This window comes from Empidonax traillii, unplaced genomic scaffold (assembly GCF_003031625.1).
Source record: "Empidonax traillii isolate 1590-97213 ecotype Southwest subspecies unplaced genomic scaffold, ASM303162v1 scaffold72:size2462915, whole genome shotgun sequence".
NCBI lineage: Eukaryota > Metazoa > Chordata > Aves > Passeriformes > Tyrannidae > Empidonax > Empidonax traillii.
This window is the reverse complement of record NW_020955265.1, coordinates 1693388-1719505: the sequence shown is the minus strand read 5'-3', so window position 1 is coordinate 1719505 and position 26118 is coordinate 1693388. Positions and strand designations below refer to the sequence as shown.

The 26118-nt window shown below is 37.2% G+C and overlaps 1 protein-coding gene across 5 annotated transcripts in view; it reads left to right on the top strand.

The window, feature by feature from the left end:
* Positions 1-26118, top strand: part of ARHGAP18 (Rho GTPase activating protein 18) — a 92827-nt gene that overhangs the window by 57470 nt on the left and 9239 nt on the right. For all 5 annotated transcript variants that reach the window (XM_027880564.1, XM_027880562.1, XM_027880563.1 and 2 more), the window contains exons 4-12: positions 2816-2888; positions 7456-7625; positions 9810-9975; positions 12725-12816; positions 15505-15582; positions 18316-18475; positions 21130-21212; positions 22416-22622; positions 23370-23516. In XM_027880564.1, the coding sequence (XP_027736365.1) occupies positions 2816-2888; positions 7456-7625; positions 9810-9975; positions 12725-12816; positions 15505-15582; positions 18316-18475; positions 21130-21212; positions 22416-22622; positions 23370-23516 (1176 nt within the window). The remainder of the gene's footprint in view (positions 1-2815; positions 2889-7455; positions 7626-9809; positions 9976-12724; positions 12817-15504; positions 15583-18315; positions 18476-21129; positions 21213-22415; positions 22623-23369; positions 23517-26118) is intronic.

The window sequence follows — 26118 nt, the reverse complement described above, 5'->3', positions numbered from 1 at the left end:
ACATGCAGGGGTGGGAGGAGAGGAGAGTGACACACTAGAGGGGTATTTCCAGAAGATTTTTCACTGATTTCTTGGGGAATTTTTCACTAAATTTACAGGAATGGTGTTCGTCCAGAGTTGACATTGTATTAAGTGATTTTAGTAAGTAAAAAGAAGTATGTATATTGGCCTTGTATTACTTAAAGGTGATGAATAAAACCACCACTCCATGGTCAAGACATTAATCTGAATTAATTTTCATGTAGATGCAAAACTCATGACAACAATCACCCAGAGAGCTACCAAAAGCCCACTTTTACCTTTAGGTGGTAGTAGCTCTTATTTAGTAGTACTCTTGTGGGTTTTGTTTTGTTTTGTGGTTTTTGTTTTTGTGGGTTTTTGTTTGTTTGTTTTGGTTTTGTTTTGTTTTGTGGGTTTTGTTTGTTTGTTTTGGTTTGTTTTGGTTTTGGTCTTTTTTTTTTTTAAAAAAAAAAGGAAAAAAAAGGAACATCAACCTAACCTCCTCAGTTTTAGCTAGGTCTTTACGCCTATCACCTGAGGGCTTAAACTCCATACTAACTCCCAAGGCCTTTGTGTGTTGTTAAACTGTATGGGAAGTTGCTCTGACAGGTCCTGAAAGGTCCCAGTTTCCTCTCATGGGATATTGAACAGAGTTCCTCTCCCATATGTAGGAAAGGGAAAGGAGGGAAATGGAGACTATGATTAGAATTCTTTGTCTGTGGAAAAGGGTATACGTCCTGTCTGCTCCCACAGAGCACGGAGATCTACAACCATAAGAAGGGTATGACATGGTGGATATGCATGTCAAGTTTACCTGACCTCAACTCTGCCCTTTGTTGTCACTGCTGATGCTGCCATTCAGTGCAGCGGTAGTGGTGGTGGAAAGCACCGTGAATTTTGAGGGGATTTAACTTCCTCCTTCCCTCAGCGTCTTATTCTCCTTCATCAGCTCCTTTCAAACTCAGTCTCAGTGAAATGTAGTGGGGGGAATTTGTAACGTCAAAGGTGTGTTCTAGAGGCACAGCTTCACTTTCGTCTTCTGCCTTGCCTGTGGTTACAGAAGGGATGTTAACTCCATAAAAGCTTTCCAGGATCTGATTTGTAATTGACTCTACCTAAAAATTACACGATTTAATAGCAGAGCAATTGAGGTAAAATATCACATAGCTAAAAGCAGTATAATTTCTCTTCCAAGGATGTTATTTCAGTAAAGCACAATAAATACTCATGTTCCTAAGCTACTCACTGTAATGTTTGAAAATCCTATGTCACAGTGTTCAGTAGATTTCTGTATCTCTTAAACTACATGTTTTGATATTGAAGACATTCGTGAGAAGTAATGCAAACAGACAAATGATTGTAGGCATATAAGAAGCATAAAACAGAAGGTTAAAATAGTTCTTTAATTTAGAAATAACAGAAAATAAAAACTTTCTAAACCTACCTCCATAACAGAAATAAACTGAAACAAGGCCCTCAAACCTGCACGGCATTCCTTTCTCCAAAGCAAGGTAATTACTGAGAAATCATTGCTTGTGGTTATTCAATAATAATCTGTTACAGAAAGTCTGTAGTGAAGTAGCGTTTACAACCTCCCTAGGTAACTTGTCTCAGTACTTTGTTACTTTTCCATCATCAGAAAGCTTTTTATGTAACAAAAGAGGACTGAAGCCATCTGCAGCTGTGTGAAGTTATTCTAGTTTAACAATAGCCTCCAAAAATCCTGTAGCCTCCCTTCATCTGGAGGAAAGCAGGAGGAAAGGTAAAACAATAGTGTTGATGTTTTGCATCAACACAACAACTGCGTTGATGTGTCTCCTAAATTTCCTGCCATATTCCCAAAGAGAAGCTAGGCTTTTGGTACCTTGACAGCTTCCCAGTCTGCTTCTGCTGCTTTGTGAAACAGGAATAATTTTTTGGGCAGGAGTGCTATCTTCTTCCTCTTCTCAAAATCCGAAATTAAAGAAAAACGAAAGTGAATATACAGATCATGCTGGCAGAAGAAGTCTTTAAAACTTGAATATTTCTTCTTAGTTAGTATGGAGTTATAAATTGCTTGAGTAACATGCAATTAGGAATATAGAGTGCTAAACATTTGTTGTTAATTTGAGTTGCCAAAAAGACAATAAAAATAATGCAGGGGTAAAAATGTATATGGGTATATATATACCCATATATATAGGCATAGATTTTCTACATGTTCTGAAATATTTTTGTCTATAGTAGGAGCCATCCAGTTCATGGAATTTGACACATCTTGAGACTGGGTAGATCTGCATTGTAGGAAGGAGAGGATGGTTCAAATCCTTTCCTTTTTTGAAGTCTCTTCACAGTGTCCTGGTTTTGCTGTTGGAAATCTAAGCTGAAAGCAGAGATATTAATGTCAGGCTGCCCTGCAAAAGGGATGGGATTGCTCTGTAGGGCAGGTGACTATGTAAGATTTTGCACCAGAAAGGAATTTGGAGTCATTCAGTGAAGTCAAAATGTCTCCTCCAGATTCCCTTTCCATATCCTTTCCAGTGCAAACTATGACTTCTGGTCAAAGACTGCATTTTCTTATTCTTTGTCGCTCTGGAAAATTAGGTCTTTCACCCACTTAGTCTTCTAGGAAGAGGAGGAATTGACTTAATTACTTCTTTTTTAATTACCTAGATTTCAGATCCCCTTAGACTTTGGCAAAGGGTTTTCTGCTGAAACACTTCTGCTACCCCTGTATTGCAGGAGGGTGTGGTTTAATCCTATACAGGGTCAAAGGAGTTTCTACAATCGTGCATTTGGTTTTTATAGGCATGCACATTTATTGTTTCTTTCTTAGGTCTGTGATGGAAGTGAACCCTCAACTGTGAGAACAAGCGAAAACAAAACTGAAACACATGACGGAACAAAAGGTAATGCCAAATGACTTTCTTCTTTATTTTTTTTTCCTTTCTTTTGGTAGGCTTTAAACTACGCAAGCTACTACATGGGTCCATATTTCAAGTAACTTTTCAGTAAAATAAAATTAAATTCTGATGAGAAACCTGTTCTGGACTGCACCGTTGGGGTGTAAAATTTTAAGTGTGGCTGTAGAGAGTGTCCTTTGAGCCATCTGAGAAACCTGGTTTATTACCAGGGATCATCTTGTAATTGAGCTATCTGGGAGAGGTCTCCTCTCACAGCTTATGCTTAAGTCTTTCCTGATCTTTGATTTCTCCCTTCTGGTCTACCTCTGGTATACAGTACAGGAAATGAAGCACTATACATAAGCTCATCTGTTCATACAAGAGAATAAACTCAAATGAACTGTAATCATCAAAAACCAGTGACAACTGGCTATATATTTGCAGCTCAAATTAAAAGAAAATTTTGGGATGGAAGAAAAAAAGTTACTTACCTTCTTAAGGAAAATGGAAAGGAAAAACCATTCTCTCTGTGTAGGACTGGGTTGTGTTCAATGGCATGTGATCACACAAGAAGGGTGCAGTACCCATGGAACAGACCTTCCTCTCACTGCCAGGTTAAAACATCACAGAGGTCCTTAGCTGATTCTGCAGTTTCTGTTTTGAGAGCATGAATTTTGATGAAAGACTTTGATAGAGCTTTCTGCCGTTCTTCAGATCCAGTGACAAAAAGATGGCTGTCCTGCATCATCTTAGGTTTCTTCAAAGTAGAGGTTGCACTATGTCTGTTACACCACCATACCCACCACTGTAGAGACCAGGACTTTTATTGGCAGCCATTTGAACTTTAAGATACTGCGTTGTTATTCTGCTTTATTTATATGTTGGGGTTTTCTATTCTTCTGGAGGACTGGATAGCACATAGGTTTTAGACTGAACCCTATAGACACTTAGAACAGGCGGATCAAGCTCCCTACTGCAAGTTAGTTATCCGTAATTAAGCCACCAAATAAAATTCTGCTCCAGATCTAGAATACTGATCAGTAGTGTTTTGGAAAAAATTTTGCTTTAGGATTAGACTCAGAAAACAGCAATGAACAATACAGGATGTGCATGGAAATTGAAGTGGGAGAGATTAATATGAGCCAGTCCTGAATAGCACCAATACTGTGTGCTTCCAGAAGTGTGTATTTATTTCCTTCCTTCTCAGCAAAACTCACTCCAGTAAGAATAGTAAAAAACTGGGAGGACTGCCAGACGGCTGGTTCAGCACAAGGGAAGGAAGATGCCTGGTGCTTGTGTCAATAAACTTCACTGTAGGATTCAGAGCTGGAAAATTACCAAGCAATTATTACAGAGTTTTTATCACATCTGGTTCTTTTTTCCCCAGTGGCCCTGATGAACCCTTCAGAAATGGGAAGTTCTGAGAGGCAAATCCCATATGCTAGCTCTTCTCAGCACAGATTGTGATGTGGATGGCAAATGCAGCCTGCTTACATCCTGATACACTTCTGCTCTTGTCAACATGCTGAAATGGGCTCTGCTCCCAGGATTGGAGCAGGAAGGAAAAATCAGTTCAATTTGCAGTCAAACTGTGGAAGTTTGGTGGTGTTAAAAGCACCGCACCTGTTTCAGTGCTGTGCTGTGATCTTTCCTCCAGAATGATGAGCAAATTAGTGTTATACAAACAGTGAATGAATCTAAGGCAAAAGCTAAACAATGCCTGATGTTTCAGAGGTACTAAATATTTATGAAATCCAAATCCAAAGATGTTATCTTAAAATGGAAAACCTCTTTGGTAGAGAAATAGTCCCAGTTTTACCTGAAAAAATGTGAACATCATCTCAGACATTATTAAAAAAGCTTGAATTGAGATATCTTAAAACTATGGCAAACACTCTTTTTGGCTATAATCCAAAGGTGATGACTCTGTTCCTAATTTGGCAATTGAATGCTGCATTCCCAAGTGCTTCTGCCAGACTGAAGATGTTAGTTGTTTGCCTTTAGAGCATACCTGAGCTGTGTGAACCTGTGTTCACTTCTTCTTTCTTACCAGTCCGACACACATTGTTTCTTGACCAAATAATGTATGCAAACTAATAGAATAATACAAAACCACTACATTTTTGTTCTTTGCTGCCTCGTCCTGCTCAAACAGAACAGTTTAATGAGCTCCTTAGATTTTTTTGTTTGTAGCTGCATATCTGAGGTTTTTTGGAAGGACGCTCATTGGCTTTAAGTGCCTTCATTTCATATAGGTATGGAGTATGTCTACAAAAGGAAAGCTCAGAATCGTGTGTTAAGCTCTTAAAAGACATTATCACTTCAACAATCCATGACACTCACTAAAGGCCTGCAAAGCTAGCAATATGTTCAACAGATACAAAAGAAAAAATGATCATGTTGGTTGAGACCTCTCAAGAAATAAAAAGGAAAGAATAAAACAGATTAAAAGCTAAATATTCATTATCTTAAATAGGGTAGCAGCAAATACCAGTTTACTGTGAGACTGCAGTTGTCTTTCTGAACGCAGGATTAGCTCCAAGGGAAGAATGATGGATAAAACCTTTGTATAAGGGCAATTTCAAAGCTTAACAATCTAGAAAATGGATAAAAGAATTGCGTGTACCATACGTAATATGAGGGTAAAGAGCTGTGATGTTTGCTTCTTGGTAGGGAAGAAGACTAAAATGTGGTTGTGTTTTTTAATTAAAGGGTTTATTTTTGCTTTTCATTTTATGTGATAAGTGAGGAACCTATAGCTGAAGTGGTAGTGTCAATGAAATGATTAAAAAGGTTTTTATTTTCTATTTATAATCATCTATGAACTGCCATTTTAGAGAAATGCTTTATTAAAAAAAAAATTGCTCTACCTTTCCAATTATAAATTAAGATCCATCAGCATAGCTCCATTGGGGTATACTCTAGATTCTCTTGCAAAACTAGGAAATAGCAAGGTTGACACTTGCAATGTTTCCTTGTTTAATTCCTGAAGAATTCCCATCATTTTATGTGAACTTAAAATAGCTCTGTGAACCAGGGAAAGGATACAAAACACATGCAAAATATGGTTTCCACATCCCCATTGACAGTATTTACATTTTATGTATCACATTTACATTTCTCTCATGAACTATTGCATGTAGTTGGCAGGTTGGCAGAACATCAAAGCTACTTCCTCTTGCAGCTGCTGCCTGGTTAAGGAATGCACAACAATAGGAGCAGAGCTATACAACCAAGAGGAAACTCCCCACAACAGCAGCATTTCCAGACCTTTAAAATGTGCACAGCATTACCAAGACATCTGCTTTACACAGCACCTTGGTATGACCAGAGTACTGAAATAGGAGCTACTGCCTTTTTGTTTGTTAACACCAGATCCCTCCTAGGCTGGTAGGAAGTATGTAGGTCACGTATAGGCCACATTAGCATGACAAAAGTCTTTGGGGGACGGGGGAGCTGTTTTCATTCAGTTCAGATGCATTAAACAGTTTACATGATATATACGGATACACACAGGGAGGCCAAAGATTGGAGTCAGGGATGAATTTGACCTCGGATGTGTTTGCTTACTGAGGACTCACGTATCTCTTTACCAAAAGGAGCAGCTCTGGTTTCAGGATCAGCTTAATCTTTAGCGTATGCCCTAGGTAATTTGGGATCTATGGAAAGTGAGCAGAAGCCCCACTGGAAAAAGCAAGTAATGAGTAGCACACACAACAGGCAAAATTTGGAAATGTTTCTTAGGCTAAATTGCCTTTGATGCTTTGTATTAAATAGTGTTATTTAAAATATAATTTTCTTCGTTTTAATTCAGACTGAAAAGCAACGGTTGATTTACTGTGAAATTGGGCAGCTTCTTTTTCTAAAAGCAGAACTGCCTCTCCCTTTTGTTCCTTCTTTATTTTTTTTTTAACAAAAAATGTTCTGACTTTGTCTAGTGTTTGATTTCTTTAAGGAACAAAGAAAAATAAGTAAGGCCATTGTTGTGTACTTAGTCCTTCCCTGTATCATGGAAACATGCCCAAACAGTTTTGAAGAATCTAGACTTCTCAGACTGAGGTGAGGACAGGAATGATGGAACAAAGATATGATCCGTGTAATCCCTGTTACTTCCAGATGTTAATGCTTTGGGTCATAAAGGACACGTTCTCTTTTGCTTTTGAAATTTTAAGAGCAGAAATATTTGATGATGTGGTTGCAGGATGTTACAGTCTTTGAGTCTAGAAAGTGTTTGATGGCAAGAAACATCTGAAGTCAAAGCTCTTTTTGGCTCTGCAAGATTCTGGAAGTCTGATGTTTGTTTGAGGTGGATTGCTCTATCTTTTCCTGACATATAAATAGGGGAAAACCCCATGCCTTGACAAAATTATTGAAGAAAATCTACAAAAGCTGAACACTTGTCAGAAGCTGAATTTTCAACTGACATAAAAATTGCAGAAAACAGTGAATTTGCTAAAGGAAAGTCCATCCCTTACACAATATTTACTTCTTAAAACTTACTCTTATGCACTGAATGATGCTCACTGGTACTGCTGTTCATTTACGAAATTTTTTTTTTAAATGATGTTTTCAGGTCCAAAGTTCAATCTTGGAACAGATGAGCAGAAGAGCCCGCTTGAAGTCATGTCACCTTCAGACACTGACATCAATTTGGAGATACCATTTGCAGAACAGGCAGCTAATCTCAAAGATAGCTCAGTAGGCAATATGTGCAAGGGTGGAGGGGGTGACACTCTCCTCCCGGTAAGTCTTTCCCATTTTTAACTCTTTGTTTTTATTAGAGGTACTGTTTGGGCGATATTTATCTGATAGTGAGTGAAATAGATTTAGAGGAATGTTGACAGATTCAGTTTTGTGGAGATAGAGCTTCTCAAGATAACTAATCTTTTGAAAAGTATATTCTGAATAACATGGAAATAACTACTTTGATGCCTACTTATATCATTGTATAACAAAATATGCTCTATATGTAAGCAGTGATGAACTGGTAATATTAAGCTGGAGTAATGGCTTAGTGGTAGTTGTACACAACTGTGTCCTTGCTTCATTTGTTTACAGCCCTTTTTTCCTGTTATCTGGGGAGAGATCATTTGTCTCTGTATTAAAAAGCTCTGTTGTCAATTAAAAAGGGTTGGTGGATGCCCGTGGAAACCTTGTGCAGTTATCCTGTGCAGGTAGGCGAGAGATGAAAATGAAGAACAGAATGGTCTAGGAAATCAAATGGCAGAAAATTAAGGATTAGTTTGAACTCTTAATAAAAAATGGCTCTTTCTGAATGAATCCATATAAATACAAAAGAAAATCCCCCAAGGGATTTTGGTTTTGATCCTCAGAAATCTCTCAGCCTAACAGTTCATGAAGGTGCAGTTATGTATGACCTGTTAACTACCGACTGTGTAGAAAATCCTCTGGTTTGTTTTGTTGTGGATTTTTTTTTCCTAACATTGTATGCAAACATCTCTGAGTAAACACAGTTTCTGAAGTAATGTTTCATTGTTCTTCAAACACTTAATTTAGATAAGGAAATGTGCAGTTCTTCAAGTAGTAATTACCTAATGTATCCTAGTTTAAACATTATAAACCAGATGCTAATGGATACTTAAAAATGGATTCTAAAGTGTTTCAGTCACGTTCCTCTAATGCAGCCTATAACAAGGAGATGAAAGCTCTACTTTAACTTCTGTATTTATGTACATATGTGTAATACATACATTAGCTCTACTTCTAGCTAGGCTTGTGAAGGATTGCTCAAAGTCATGGCTATGGGATTTCTTCTTCAGTGATAAAAGGAGCGACAAAATGATAGGAAAATGAAGAGAGTTACCTATTTAATTCTACAGTTTGTATTTATTGCTTGCACCTTTGTCATTGGCATCTATTTTTAAACAGACATGTTTGTGCAAGTCAATGAAAGCTCAAGGTGGGAAACAGCTACGTATCTATGATTTGTAAATTACGTTTATGTTTTGGTATCTGCCCTTTTAGTCACGTACCATAACCAGCAATCATCTGTGCTATTGCTGAGTTTGTATAGGATGATAAAATAATTCTGGAGTATAATATGTCTTTCCAAATATAAGAAAGTCTTGCCAACCTTCCTGCCCTGAGTCATGCACACTGATAATATCAGGCACAGGCAAGAGTCTTACTTAGAAACCCTCTAGTGAGAGATGGGTTTAGAAAGCTCAGTCAGCTGGGAAGTCCCTCTCCCTCACCTTTTCAACTAAATTCCTTATATTGATCTCTGACTGCAGCCTCTGAGCGTTTAGCACAGTAGAAATGAACTGTAATTAAGTATCCCCCTTCTCTAAGAAGAGAAACCTTTTATTATTATTTATATGGCAGCCAAATATTTTATTTTGTGTGCACAAGTGCAGAGGAATTTATCTTCCAGTTGTACATGCATGGGATTGTTCATGGTAAGACATTTCCACCACTATAAATTGAAAAATGATGCAGAATTTGGAGGAGGGGGTAGGTGGCATGAGAAAACCAGACTTTCCTTGGAGGTGCCAGGTGAAAGGACAAGAAGTAATGGACACAAGGGACTAGTGGAGAAATTTTGTTTTGCAAAGTAAAGAAAGTCCCCTTGAGAGCATTTAACAGTGAATCAGGTGCCCATGCGAGTTCTTGTGAGTTTTCAAAACTCATTTGAAACACAACAAACAACTCAATGAGACTTTGAATTTAGCCTTGCTTTGACCAGGCAGTTGAATTAGATGACCTCCAGAAGTTGCCAGGAACCCGAATCTTCCTATCAGTTTAAAATCATCAGCTTTTCGATCTATTTGAGGGATTCTCCTGTGATTTAGTCAGTAACAGCAGGCTTCATGATGAAAGGTTGTGCCCTGAAGGAAGCACAGCCTTTGAGCTAAGTAATTTGTCATGACTTGGATTATTCACCCTGCTGCAAATCTCTGCTTTTAGAATTTCAGACTGCCGAAGGACAAAACAGGTACCACAAAGATTGGTGACCTGGCCCCTCAGGACATGAAGAAAGTCTATTCTTTAGCACTGATTGAATTAACTGCTCTCTATGACATACTTGGAACAGAATTCAAGCAACAAAAAGCTGTAAAAATCAAAACCAAAGGTGAGTCGATGTTTTGTGTTCTGAACCAAATGCATCTGTTTTAGTCCAACAAAACAAATGCTTGTTTTATCTGATTCAGAGAATCACAGAATTTATATTTAGTATATGAATAGTAATACAGGTCCTGAGCAGCATTTAATTTTACATCTTAACTCAAGGCACACTCTAAACAAGTTCACTGACGTAGTTTCTCCAGCTACTGGACCCTTGTTTATTGTTTAAAGTTAAAACTCAAGTCAGTCACTAAGCAGATAAGTTAAGGAGTGAAAAAGGGTAAGTATCTTAGTAGCTTCCTCTGCAGCAAGAACTGCTTTACAGAAGTTTGTATGTGCTGATTTATTCCCAAAGAGCTCTTTGGAATATGCTCTTTGTGGATATTCTTTTTTACCTTTCCTGAAGGTGGGTATTCGACTACTTACACAGTTTAACTCAATGGTCTTAAATGTCTTTTCCACTCCTAATAATTCTGTCATTCTGTGAGTCTACCTGACTTTTGCTTTCATTGCTGTTGGCAGGAGATGCTGGGAGCCTTTGTCACCTACTTTCCTATTCTGTTTGGCACGAACTCTCTTGTGTCATGTAGGCCTTGCCCAACCAGTATTAGGCTATAATGCAGCTTGTATGGTGAATGGCATCATATTAAGTGGAAGATTTAAGCTGTAGCAGAGGATGCAACTCTGCATCAGCAACAGCTGCAATACGTCATTTTGCTCTGCAAGCGATTGGAGCATATGCATAATCACAGTGCTTTTCTTGGGAACACAGAAAACATGGAAACCAGTTTCAAGATGCTAGAGGTTTTCAGTGCTGTGTTTGGTTTTCGTATTTTTGGCTTCTGCTAAATGGTTTACAAGAGCTTGAAATGTGTCACCAGTTAATCACAAGCCTGCTTTGGCCATAACTCTGTTGTCAAGGTTCAGTGAATGTGATAGTGCAATAGCTCAGTTTAAATAATTGAAAGCAACAGAGAGCATTGAAAGATATACAGCAAGGTACAATAGATTCTTCAGAATACACTCTTCGCTCTACAGTAGTAGAAAATAGCTTTTTAAATGCAAAAGGCATACACAGAAACATCTACAAGAACTTCATCCCTTAAATGAATTTTCTTCTTGCAGAAGATAGGTTGTGGTGTCATTAGTAATCAGACACAAAGCACTTTCTTCTCATGTATTTTGGGTCTTGATTTTAACTGCTTCTTCTTCTTACAGAATTTATTGGTTGAATTGCATTATTATCTGAATGACAGCCATTCATAAAACGTTGAATTGATTAAAGGATTTTTTAAAAGTTAGAAAAGGTGGGCTAGACTCATGGAAATGTGTTGGAAATAGACAATGAATGACCTGTCACCTTTTCTCCCAAGCAAATCTGCTTTTGCAATATACTGTGTTCAATGCCTTCTTACTCTACCTGACCCTCACCTCATCACCCTTAAAGTGTTCTTGGGCCAACTGATTCATACAGTGGTGGGTTTATTGGCTGTTCCCCTCTGTGCTTAAGTATGTAAAAGATGATGAAAACATAGTTCTTTTGGGGAATACTGTGCTGTGCCCAGCCCTGCCTTTCTGTTGGCCTTCTGCAGTTTGTTTTAACTTTTATTATTGACAAGATCTTCAAGATAATGTTATGAGGTATGGATATTGACTGTATGTGTGAGTCCCTTGTATTTTATAGGTAGACTTTTTATGCCCACAGAGATACAAGAACTTTTTGATTTGTTGTTGAAACTGATCTTTCTTTGATGTATATCACATTTCTTCAAGGGCTGACAATTTTTTTTAGTAATTACAGCTGTTCTGTGTTTACTATTGGCATGGCATCATACCAAGCAGCAGTTTTCAACTACATGTAGCGTTATATGCTGTTTCAGAAAAATTGCACATACAGCAATTATCAGTACTTCTGACAGAGAAGTTGTATGTCAGCAGACTTTGGGTTAGTTATTACTAGTGTAGCTCTCTTTTAATGGTCATTTACTTCTGGACCATAAATACATGGAGTCCCATTTACTTGAAGAATAAGGGTGGTTTTGCATCAGGACTAGATTAACTGGCACTAGATTTATTCTTTTTCTTTTTCTTTTTTTTCTCTTTAATTTGCATTGCCTTAGCACTATTGTAAAGGCTTTTTTCTTGGCAAGAATTAACTGTACTTTTGCTTTTTTAAAAAAAACCACAAAAGTAACAAAACAAACCTTTGGTGAGTTGGTTTTCTTGCTCTTCTGCCGGTGTTGTATAATTCAAGAACACAGAAGTTGAAAAGCTCCTATTTCAAAAGCCTCATAGAGCAAAGTGCTCACAGTAACTCTTGAGTGATAGTTGTATTTGTCCCATATTAGTAGCCAAGTCCTGGATATTTTGCTCTTTCCATTTGCATCTTAACTATAATAACTTGCATTGAGTAATGAAGATCTGCATTACAGGGTCATCATCACACCCATTCTGCAAAACAGAACCACGCAGATGGTTCATTTATGCAGTTTACTTCACTGTGCTGCAGAATATGTGGATGGCAATTTGAAGTCAAAACAGAAGACTCCCAAGGAAGAGATGAATGAATCCTTTTAGCCAGAATTCTTTGTGTAATAACTTGATTGACAAAGACATTAAAACACTTTGAACAAAAGATCAATAGCTCTGAATGTATTGAGTAGACTTACTGCTTCAGAAATATCGTTTTATGTCATTATTACGTGTACTGGAACAGATGTGAATTATATATCCATTTTTTTTTCTTTATTCTTCAGACTCAGGCTTGTTTGGTGTCCCACTGTCAATTTTACTGGAACAGGATCAGAAGAAGGTTCCAGGAACCAAGATCCCACTGATTTTTCAAAAGGTAAATAGGCATGAACAAGTTAACTTGTTACATGCCTGCAGATGACAAGCATAACCTTTTGTCCTGGATTTATTTGCTTCCTGTAGCAGTTTTCAGTATAATACTCTAATCTATTAAAGTTATTGTAAATTTTATTTGCAAATTTACTTACTATTTCAGTAAATGTGATACCTTGTTTTGTATCAGACAGTTGAGTCAAAGTAATAAATTTCATTTTTTATTACAACTGATCTTCATGATTTAGTCTAGTTTACTAAAAGCCTGTGAAAACTAAAAGTCAGTGTAGGAAGCTGCTGCAGCCAAATTCCATTTCATAAAGGTGGTGCCACTTCCATCATCATTAAGGCTGCAATTTTTTTTTTAAAATTTATTTTTATTTTTTAATTTTTTGTTCGTTTGTTTTGGTTTGTTTTTTTGGTTCCCAGAGAAACTAATTGAAATTCTGTAGAAATTCTCAATCCACTAGGCTGCACCTGTATTTCTAGGAAGTGGTTTTCTCCTCTCAGAAATTATTTGGGCCACAAGACAGGTGTTATAGGGTTGGGAATCATGCTGGATAACTGCCTCTGGTGTTAACAGAGTCCTTTTCCAGAAGACTTGTTGCCTTAGTAAATGGAGGTATGTTTTGGCCCATATCATCTTGTAGTAATGGGGAAGATAAAGGGAAAGATAACAGAGACCCTGGATTTAGTGCCCACGCGTGGCAGATCTCATTTCATGAGAAGAAAAGAGACCACAGTGTGTGGAGCTGTCCTAACACTGACAGAAATTTAGTGCCATCTCATCACTGTTTCAGTACATTTTTGGATGTACTTGTTATTTTTTGAGAAACAGAAAACTCAAAGTAGTTTTGCATCATTCTCTGAAAACTATTGCTGTGTCATTCATGCCAGAAATTACTTCCTCAGGATCATAAAAATGCATTTCTGGAAAGGAGGCTATCTAGAAAATAAGAAATCAAATTGAAAAAAGTGATTGATCACTGTGCTATCCTAGCACCGTCATAAGCATAGTTTGGCAGGAAGAAAATTCTACATAAACATTAATAGCTTATAGATGTGATTTGTTTTGCAAGCTGCAGATGTCATTTGGAATACAGTTTTACTTTAAATGAGAATATGAAAGTAAAAAGTTTCCCATTTTTTCTGCCTGTTCTCTGCAGCAAATGCTTTCCAAGAATGGGAGATTTATATAAAGTGCAAGAAAGAACATTTTCATGCGTTCTTCTTTTTAAATGTACCTTGTGTATCACTAAAATGAAACAAAGCAAGCTAATAGGAATGCTGCTTAATTAAAACCAAAAATGCACTTAATTTTTATTTAATTGAGGAATTTCAGTTAAAAATAATGACATAATATAACCTAGGGGGTTTCTGACTGGAAAATCTAAGGGTAATAGCAATACATGTATCTCCATCAGAAGGTTCTGTTGACTAATTCAGGTCTCTGGCCTGCTAATGAAGCCTTGCAAAGCAGACCTGATAGAGGTGAAGAGGGGATTTTCCACAGGCAGGAGGTTGGTGGTTACCAGTGGCCACGTCCTGGTGTGGGCCAAGGGGAGGCTCACTGTGTGTGAAGGAGTCGTGGTCACCAGCAATGCCACCAGACCTCGCCTCGCCCAGACGTTGTGATGGTGGCAAATCACAAAATGCCCAGAGCGTCTTCGTGTTCAACAGATGGGAGTGGCAGCCACTGATCTGGTGTAAGCCAGATACAGTGAGAATTTGATAGGGCCAGTTAGCACTTGTTTTTTTAACCCTGGAAAGTACACCGGCATGACACTTTTAGTGCTGTTTTCGAACTTTGTGGTTTTTTCTGTCTGATCTTTTTTATGGCATTTCTGTGCTACATAAATATGGTGCTAGGTAAACCCCCCTTTAAATGCTGTAACAGGAGAAAGGACAACTGTGTTGCATAATTTTTCTTATTCAAGAGCTGGCACAAGAAGTCATGTAACAAAGGCACTGCCCTAGTTAAACATCGTGAGAACTATTTATACTAAAATGATGTCATCAGCTTTTGACGTTTACAGATTTCTTTTGTATACTCTTAAATCCATCCTTCAGTGAATGCTTCTAGGCATATCTTTTAGAGAAAAAGAATTTATGGTACCTGTTTAAAGTACTTCTAGAGAATTTTTGCAAATTAGACGTGTAGGATTGGAAACTGTTGAGTTTGTTAGAACATCAGAATTTGCAGATCAGAGGCTTCTTTAAAGCCTAGAAATTTTTAGTTCTTCTTGAGTAAAGTCCTAAAGGAGAGTATTTGAGAGAAAATTTGTATTGCATCTCTAATGTTACCTTAATTGTTTTGATTTGGAGACATTTTACAAGGGTAGTAATTGAGATTTGATTTTGAAGGCAGAGTATTTTTTGGAAAAAAGTCTTCTGTCTTCAGAGAAGACTTGAAGGAGGTAAAAAACATACAGTTTTCTTTTTTAATAAAACAGACAAACTCTTCTTCAAGAGTACTCATAAAAAAGGTAAGAACCATGTTGAAGTTTTCTTCTACAACCACTGTAATCCATTTACAAACTGTTCCTCAACTTGTTACATATCTATGTTCACACATGCATGCATGCACATACACATACAGAGATACAAGCATAAAGGCTCCAATATATCAGAACTGTCTTTAGTAGTTTTTAACTGGCATCTTCATTCATGCAGTTTGGTTTGTGTTTGACAGCTGATTGCTCAGATAGAAGAGACAACTCTGGAAACAGAAGGGCTTCTTAGAATACCAGGAGTCGCAACAAGAGTAAAGGTAAAACATTGCACAGATTTTTAACGTCCCCCATAATATATCTGTATTTTCTGATTTTTTTTTTTTTTGGTCATACAAATATCTTCTGACTTCACATTTTTATGAAAATCTTCAAAAACAGAAAGAAAATCTCTTTACAAAGAAGACTGATTTATATTAGCCAGAGAGCTGATGGTTTCATCCCGGGTAGTCTTGGGGAAAAGACTGGTGTCCAGATTTGAAGGAGAGTTCAAGATACATTTCAAATTCAATTGTGCCAAAATATAATTAATTCTTGGCAGAAGCTTTGCAGCCTTTTGCTTTTTCCCTGAACTGGCCTAATCATGTGAACAGTTCCTTACACAGTCTTTCTACCCCAGGAGGAGGCTTTTCTCTGGCATTTTGAGCCTATTTTCATAGCTAGACTTAACCTATGTTGTAGGGCAAGGCAGGCAGCACGCACTGAAGAACTCTCACATTTATTTTTACGGGCAGCAATATAACTACTCGGCTCACTAAGTGCAGTATTGTTAGGCACGTCTGTGCACACCGACACTTGCCGAGTGAGTGCCAATTACATGCAGACTCTTCCCCAGTATTTGCCTTAACGCAGGAAACCAAGTGCACAGTATGATTCTTGCCAACAGTCAATGTGTTAAAAAGACGGTCTGAACTGGCCTTAAATTCCAAACAGAAAGGACCATTTAAGTGGATTCAGCTGTCCAAAGACGTCTGCCAGCCTCTGTTGTGTAGAACTTGGTCCAGCAGCTGGTTCATTAGATACATCTGAAAGAAAGGAATATTATGGAAATCGGTTTTCTTTATTTACCAGTAACTAAGATACTAATTTTTTTCTGTTTTCCTCCTTTCTTTATTTTCGACTTCTAATCAATTCCACAAACTGGAATGATTTCTGAATGATTTTGTTTATTTAATTGTTTATTTGTTTATTCTTTGATTTTATTAGCTTAATGTGATTTCCCAGTGAGGGGATCATTCACTATTTGGCTTTCATTAATTTTTTTAATTGCTCCTTTAAATCAAGTAATCGTTTTGTTAGCGAAAATGTTCTTTTACTTATCCAAATAGAAAATTTTAAGAAAAACAAAGAATTTATAATACTAAAGGATTTTTTACTTTGTTTTTAACTGGAAAAAGAAAGTATTTTCCTCATTATGTAGTTTTATACAAAGACCCAGAAAAATATTTTACTATCATATTCTATAGATTTTAGCGTTATTGTTAAAAAATGCATTGAATATAACCATAGTTAAATACATGCACTTTAGGCATTGGATCTTTAGGACACAGTTGAAATTTCCGCTCTTGCCTCTCATATAAAACAATTCATTTTATCAGTATGGCTAATACCGCATTTGCTGCAGTGATTTTGTCTGAATGTGGATGGAGGAGCTGAAGAGTCGCAGGGGGAGAATTTTCATCTCTGTTTCTAAAGCCTGCTTTTTTTGATGATCAGGAAATCATACCCACTTGACTTTAGACATCTGAGTTACAGTCATTGCATCTTTGAACTCTCCACATAGTCAGTGAAGACAGAACATCTCTCTTGAGGACACTTGAGAACATCCAACTTTTGCATCAACCTAAGTGTTCACATTTTCTTTGGAAATAGATCCATTTTCCATTTTCACAAAGTTAAATTTAATAAGAATGATATCTTAAAAATGTATCTAATATTGTCTCTCTAATGTGCCCTTCTTGTCCAGATTAATAATTATGGCTATATTTTTCTATAGCACATACTTTGCAAAACAAGCCAGTGTCTCTGTCCTCCTTTTCTGTCCAGAGTAACTGAGGCTAGAAGAAGGGAGGGACCTGTGAGAGGTGCCTCAGGGTCCCTGCCCCTATATGGTGGTTACTTCCTACTCTGCCAGTCTAGGAAATAAATGAAGTGGATGTGAGGCCTGAACTAATGCCTAGCAATAGACGAAGAAGGTCTTGGTCTTTGCAGCGTGTTCCCGTTTGTACATCTCTGAAAGCCCAGTTGTAGTACTGCCATGGGAGCAGGGCAGGCATATGTTGATGTCTGCTGCCAACAGTATTTCACCCTTTCCCAACACTTAGTAGACTTTCAGTACTGTTTATTCTGCTGCATAACCTCGTGATTTGCAGTACAGTCCCCTTCCACGGAGGGCACATTTGACACGTGCTGTGCTAGGCAAAGCTGTATGTTCCCAGCAACATGGAGTTCCCTACAGATGGCAAGACCTCCAGCCATTCAGTCACATCTTTTCCCTGTGTTTTGGAAAGAGAACCAGCCTTACCTTACTATGTGTTTGATAGGAAACTGTGTGCCAGCACACATAATTGCCTTATTTTTTAAATGAAAATGTCCATGCATACATTACAGCAATATTTTTGGTAGTAGTTTCAGAATTGGTATATATATCAGACATGTCTTATTATTTGTGGGGAGGGGAAGTCATGACCCTTACATGCTTGAGTGTGTTATCTGTTTCTTATTCTATATTCCATATGGCCCTGAGGCAGGCCCTTGAGATTCTTCCTATATGATTTGACTGCTGCCTGTTACTACGTGTTTGCTTGCAGTACTTCTGATCCCCAGTTTATCTTTTTTGTAGCAAAAGATCAGTGGCAGCTGGAGTTAAATGATATTTCAGATGTCCTTTCCTCCCCCTGTTTCAAAGTATAGAAAGTATTGCTGCTGCATATGTGATGCGTGACTTCCAGCAGCCAAGTGTTACTGGTGCTCTCTCTATCTCTGCCTTTCAGACTCTTTGCCAAGAACTGGAAGCAAAGTTTTATGAAGGGACTTTCAACTGGGAAAACGTAAAGCAGCATGATGCAGCAAGTCTTTTAAAACTCTTCATCCGTGAACTGCCTCAGCCACTCCTCACTGTAGAATATCTCAAAGCATTCCAAGATGTACAGAGTGAGTAGTGTCCTTTCTGTCTCAGATGAAAGAATTGATACCCGTGCAGATAAGGTCCTCTATGCTGTGGCAGTATTTTCACTAATAATATGTGAAACTGAGAAACAAATTGAGTAACAACAATGTGAGATCTCCTGAGAGAAGACTGGCCATATTTTTACTAATGTACAAATAGCATTTTTCCTGTAACAACAATTTTAATAGTTAACACATACAATGAAAGCACATTGCCACTTTCTGATGTTTCTGATAGTTGTTAGCAGGTGTATAAGGGTTGTAAGGAAATCGTGTATGACAGTATCAGTTTATAAATAGTGTTTGCTTCAAAGGAAAACAACAGCAAAGGTACGTACCTCTGCAGAAAATGTAACAAATTGTAATTTATATTGTTTAGGGTCTTTTAGCCATTTACAATGGGAGAAGTTAAAGCAGAATGGTCAGAACTGCTGATCATCCATGGTCCCTGGAGATCAGCAAGTTCCAGTGCAAATGTCCACCTTGCCAACTGGTCACAAAGACAGCAAACATAGCAGCTGTAATTGAAACAGAGTGGCTTAGGGATAATGAATCGGGAGTGAGAACCCATATGCTTTAACTCCCCAGTCAACACAGGCATGCAAGTTCTATTCCACTTGTCTACAGTCAGAGCAATGGCTCATTCCTAAGAGACACTTTCACAGAAGCACAAAATATTCTGAGTAGGGGAGGACCCACAAGGATCATGGAGTCCAACTCTGAGATGAATGACCCATACAGGGCTCACACCCATGACCTTGGCATTATTAACACCATGCTCTAACCAACTGAGCTAATCTCAGGGCCAGGGAATTCCCATGGACAGGCAGACAGATGAATTTTTTTAAAAACTGTGGCCTGTGTCAGTCTCCCGGTTGTGAGCTGCTTTTCAATGCCTTTAGGTTGATGGGAGTAGAAGGTTGGTGTTTTGTCCTGCTACACGTGTTGTTGATTCTGCAGTTCTTAGTGGCAAGCTAAAACTGGCCAGAATAATGCTGCCAGCAAATGACTTCACAAGATTGTTCCATACTGGATGGTGATTGGAGCCAAGAGGGTTTCTGTGTCTCGCTCCTGAGCTGTCTGAAGGGTTATATGGTTTTATTTACCCAGAAATACTCAGGTGCCAGGATCCAAACTAGTTTCTACATTGAAAGGATTTGATTCAAAACAGACACAGTACTTCATAGCCTCCCATTGTTTAAATTGTCTGCCTGTCTTGTTGGTTACATGTAATAAAAATAGGTGGTAGAGAAAGAGGATATCATCTTTGTGACAGTAATCGGTGTTTTTCATGATACTGTGACTAAGAAGTGTGGTTAGAATTAAATATTTAAACAACATAATTTAAACTATTTAATTGGTTAATTTAAGTAACATAAGCAACTAAAATTCAGTTGTTATTTAGGTGAGCAGACAGAAACCCCCAATTTAAGTAATGAATTTTAAGGTTTTGCAATTATATTTTTGCTTGCTTTCCTAGGAAAATGTTGATTCTCATTGCTTTTGGAAGAATTTAAGCCTTACTGAATTTAAGCCTTACTTTTTATGTACGTCTTTCTAAAGCAGGTAGATACACTGCTCTCACTACTTGATGTTTTAAATGGCTATACCTATATAGATCCTTCATTTTTATCATGGTATAAAGTAGTCAGTAAGGGTTTGTTTTTTTAATTTCATCAATGAACTTTATTATTTTTGCTGTTCTCCCAAATTGATTTGGGTGAAATGTATTTGAAATAGCAGTTCAGTTGGAATCCCAGGAGGAAGCATGAGAATAGCCCTGTTGAATTTTGAAATAATGTGATAAAACTATGTCAAGTGCAGGTACCTCGTTCTTCACTTGTTTTATGTATGGCCTAATTCATTAGGAGTCTGCTGAGAAGACTTGCCAGAGCATGTCCTCTAAAGCATGACAGGAGGAAGTTTATCACAAGTGACAAGTATGAGAGAGTTGGGGCTTCCTTCTGCCCAACACTGCCATAATGTAGGAGCTCTTCTAGGAGGTGGAGGAGCGTAGGGATGCACTCACTGTGCATCTTAGGTCAATGATGCACCACTGAGCAATTGGTAAAAGGCAGAACTAACGTTAGCTTTCTTTAATTATAGCTTGCATCATTTGGTACAGCATTTACTGCTGTAGAGGAGTGTTAAGCTTCTCTGCTCTTGGCTTTATCCCCACTGCCATTGCAGCTGCTGCTGCTTATGTCGCTGAAGACCCGCCTTATTCCATAACGTGCGATATTCATTCTGTAACTTGGGAGACCACGCAACTGTGGAGGCAATCAGAGAAACTGTGAAAGCAGTTTTGAATATACCCTTTCATATGCTGGGGCACAGGCTCAAAAAGGGAGGAACCGTTAGCTGACTATTTCTTCTTGTAACATTGCAAAATAAAGAATCACGAGGCATCTAGAAAACATTGCCAGAAGACTGCTGAGTCATACAGCAACTGAATCCTAAAAGAACATTTGGAAATGAGTATCAGAAAACCAAGATCTGCCAGTCCTTTCTCATACTATGACAATTAGCCATGTGTATGCATTCAGCGTTTTGTAAGAGGTTTCCACTTGGAACTTATGCTTTTTGAAAAGTACAAATAACAATTTCAAAATACTGAGGTTCATGTGCTTCACTGGCAGATCTTCCAACGAGGAAACAGCAGCTGCAAGCTTTGAATCTTTTGGTTATCCTTCTACCTGAAGCAAACAGAGACACTCTGAAGGTTAGAACTGTTAATACTATTTTCCTGCAGAAATATTTTGTCCGCTTTTATGAACCCACTGTTATGAATGCTGCTGTCTTTTTAACATTCTTTTTTTTCAGTTCAAAGTTAGTGCTGAAACTAGTGATTCTTTTTTTTTTAAAATATATATTTCACATAACTTAAAAAAAAAAAATACCCTTAGGACCCTAATTCCTCCCAAATGGCTTTTAAGAATGTGACTTGAAATTTTTCCAGGAGATTGCAGTAATAATCTCCCAGCAAGCAACCTTTTCTCTTAGAAGTTTTGCTCCTTTTTTTTTCAGCAGCAGTCATTATTTCCAATGCAAAAAATAAACAGAATATTATGGATGTGAGTTTGCTTTTATGAAGTGGGTTTAGCTCTTGATTTTTGTTCCCTACTTTTCTCTGTGCTGTTTGTTTCTGCTCTCAATAGACAAAAAAATTGCTTCCTGTTGCTATTTATAGCACATTATGTGGAGTATTCCAATTTGTGCTTGTCCTTTTGTAGCAAAGCTAATAATCTTTTTTTTGAGAATATGCTTACTATTAAAACTGCTATGATCAAAAACAAATGCAGGATGTGTGTAGATGGAAAAGATTATCTGTTACAGGCAAAAAAACCCTACTAGGTCTTACTGTTCATATAAGACTTTCTTTTTGAATTTGTAAAGAGGACAGTCAAGAGGGCTCCTGAGCTGAGCTACAAATATCTGGAACTGAATTAGTTGAAAACTGCCAATCGTTCACAATGTTTACCTTACAGAACTAGCCACACCATGTTTCCATAACCATGACAGCTGGCGCTACTGTGTTCACCTTCAATTTAAGAAAAGCCAACAGTAATGTCTTCACAAGTATCTGTGGGATGCTACTTATGCACCTACACAGTAAGGGTTTTGAAAAAATATCTTACTATGCAGTGCTTCAAAGTCACATGAATTGCTTTTGAAAATGTTATCTACGATAATAACAAGAACATTTTACTTCATTACATGAAGGAAACAAAACTTGCTTTACAGTCCTCTGAATAAATATATGCACATTCATAATATTGATTGTTTTTAATGTGGTTGTATTAGGAATTAAGAGCTTTTTCAAAAAAATATGTAACATCATGTTTCACTTGTATGTTCATGTTCAATTCTGCACGTTTCACTTTTCACATGCAGAGTTGACCTGTAAGTTCTGCTCTTATTTCAGGTACTGCTTGAATTCCTCCAAAGGGTAATTGATCATCGAGACAAAAATAAAATGACGTTAAAGAATGTTGCAATGGTGATGGCCCCAAACCTTTTCACGTTTCATGGGTTTGGCTCAAAGGCTATTGAACAAAGCGAGTTTGTTATGGCAGCTGGAACAGCAACTGTCATGCGTTTTATGATTCAGTACCAAAAAATTCTCTGGACAGTAAGTGTATTTTTAGGCGGGGCGGGGAATAATGAATTTCACAAACAAAGTATTTGAACAAAGAAGTAATATGGAATTATATCTGTGATTTAGAGAAAGATCAGCCCCATCCAGCTGGGTTCTTGCTTATAGGTAATTCTTGTGGGAGCGATACAAATCTGATGTTAAGCTCTGATGGTTAGAGTTTAATATACTGTGTACTATATATATATCCTTGGGGGATATTTGTATTTGGTCTACCAGTATACAGTGTTGTGTACAACTCTTTTGGGCTTAAAGATACTAACAAGAAATATTTTAATTAATTTCCATTTTGGGCCAAACTTAATATTATATAAAACATGTTTTGATAAAACATGAAGTTGTATCATGGTCTTAGGCAAAGCTCTGTTTTAGATAGACTGGAGAAGTTGAAGCTTTGTTGTCCATTAGCAATTTGAAACAATTTTGACCTTTGCTGCATGTGAGAAAAAGTAACTATCACCACTGTGCACACTAAGTGTCGACTGAATTTTGTTGGCTGAGAAAAGTAAAAACACTGTATGATTCTACCTCTTTTCCCCTCCACACAAATAGCTTGGTTTAACACTCTTTCAGTTTTATATTATTTGAATCTGTAATTATTATTGGAAATAAATGCTGTTTTTTGAGCTCTACCTGATAATTTGTCCATTTACAAAGTTTTGATAACTTAGTTACTTAAAAAAATTATGTAGCTATTCATACTTACTATCTATATTCACCTAGATTCCTAAGTTTATTGTTAACCAAGTGAGAAAACAGAACACTGAAAGACAGAAGAAGGAGAAAAAGGACAAAGCTATGAAGAAACTTCTGAAAAAGATGGCATATGACCGGGAAAAGCATGAGAAACAGGAGAAGACCCCAAATGATGTAAGGAAGCATGCATCTGAAACACTTTATTAATAAGACCATAATGTGTAGTGAAAATGGCAGAGAGGATGTCTACATTTATTTAACTAAGAATTTTAATAGATTTTAATAGATAGAAGGTTAATGTGGGTTTCATAGTTTGTGGGTTACCAGCATGACACATTTAGAGGACTGTACAGGGTGTTTTTTTTTTTTCATTTTCTCAGATTTCTCAAAATATTTCTATTCTGAAAAATTATATCCCAAAGGTTGAAAGAAAAATATAGGAGGTCTGTATCTGGGGAGGAAGTAAATGTTGTGACAAGACTCAGTATTACTCTACCCATGTTTAGGTGCCATGCTGCACAATAGAAGTCACAGCAGATCTTGTGTTTACTTAAAAACTAAATATCTAGATTTAACTATATTGTATTTAATAGTATTTGGAAACAAATCTATGTTTTAATTATTCTTCCATCTACAGAAGTTCCCCAACCACTGAACTCTTTGTCTCAATCTTTAGCTAGAACACACACAACCTGCCCAACCCAAGAAACCCCAAAGAATGAAACAAATGTAAAAAACTGATAAGCTACCTCTTATGCAGCTATTGTCCAAGTGTCTACTGCCAGCTTACTCCAGTGTATATAATCTACAGTTCAAAATCTCTCCATTAGGTAATTAACTTCTGCCAGACCCATCAGTGATGTCAAGGCAGAAGTTTCAGCACAACACATTTCACACATTCTTTAAAATAAAAAAAAAAAAAAAATCCTATGGCATTATAATGGTAATTTCTCCTGTGGTTCAGAAAGATATTAGTTGATCTGTTCCTACTGACATCAAAAGCTTAAAAAATACATATCATGTACATTGAAATTATTTATGATTTTAATGGGGTTAGAAACTACAATTTTTTGAAACTTATTAGCCTATAAATTAATCCGAAGTTTGTTTAAATACACAAACAAGTATGGAAAAATACGTGTATCCTAGTAACATAATGAATACATATCAGATTTGGGTGGTATGAAAATACCCCCTTCAGGGTTGGAGTCACAGTGAAGATTCTGGTGAGGTAGAGACATCTTGTGGTCACTGGTAGAAATTCAGCGCTATGAGCAGTCCGCGGCTTTCTTATCATGCGTGTATATGTCAGACTGTTACCAAAAAAAACGTTGTCATATTCTCATAAAGGCATTTTTTTAAGCTTTTAGGCAAAAAAAAAAAAAAAAAGCAAATGAATATGCTATGTTATCCCTCAAATCTGCTATGCTGCCTTCCTTTTTCTTTTTTTTCTTTTTAACGTGTACATAGCTGGATTATTTGAACAACTATATCCAGAATTTGCTGGAGACTTACATTTCAGTGTTCCGACCTCATTTTGTATGCAATATTTGACACATATCTCAATGTCCAACATTAATTAATTCCCCAGACATCACTTTGCCTTACTTTCATATCTGTCTATTTGAAGGAATCTGTATGCAGAATGAAGACTTGCATAAAGCTCATTAAACACTGGTATTTGTTTTTCTCAGTCTAATAAGAAAAGAATTCTTTGAATTCAGTTCAGTTGAGTTATGATGAGATGACACTTAATGCTGCCATCCTGTGTTCATCATAGAAATAACAGCAAATACACTGAAGTAGGAAAATGCTGTTGCAAGTTCAGATACTGGATTTTTTTGCAATTCAGTGCTGTTGGTCTTCTAGAGTAAGATATGCATTTTTAATCCACTGGGGAGTTAAGGCTGAGGTCTTTTAGAGTAAATTATGCCTTTTCAGTCCACTGGGGAGTTAGAACTGAAGCCTCATGTAATACATTCTTACTCAAATGTAAATGTAAAGTTACTATTCAATAATTTTCTTTAAGCTGTAGAATTCTGTAGGGATTTGCTTCAAAATTAAATGGTACAATTTTTCACAAATCCTTTATGCTTATTTGAAGCATTCAGTCATTTTGGGTGCCTGGGAAGATATTACTCTTAAAATCATATTAACAAATTGATTATGCTTCATTGTAAATGACAATTTTATACATTCATTCTTTAAGGAAAATTTGTCGGGTTTTCCCCCCCACACCCCAATTTCCAATTAAAGCAATTAAATTGCTTTAATTTAAAATTGAGGTGTTTTTTCCTGTGCAGTTCCTGAACTGCATTTCACTATTAGATGGCGAGGCACCCAGACTTGGGGTGAATCCCTGCTCCAGTGAAAACTTTGCAACTTTTGAAAGGTAATTATCTTGTGTGCAGCTGAATAAAATCTAAGGAAAAGTTGCCATGTTCTACCACTTGCTGTGGCACCCCATATGATTAAACATAGATGGACAGAGCTTGAGTCACTTCTATACTTTCCATAAATAACTCAGTATCTACCTTCTTAATAGCAGCTCATTTGGATAAAATTTCATCTTATCTCTGATGAGGCCTCTCTATCAATCACATTTCCGTCTTAAAGACTGAGGTTAAATAGCATTTACTGCAAACTGCAGGTGAGATCTCTGTACTGTGCTGAGATTGGTTAATATTAGAGAGCTTGTGAGGGTTAATTGCTTTTTGAGATACCTGTGCATACCTATGGCTCCCAGTCAGTGTTAGGGATTTTTTCTGGTGCTGTT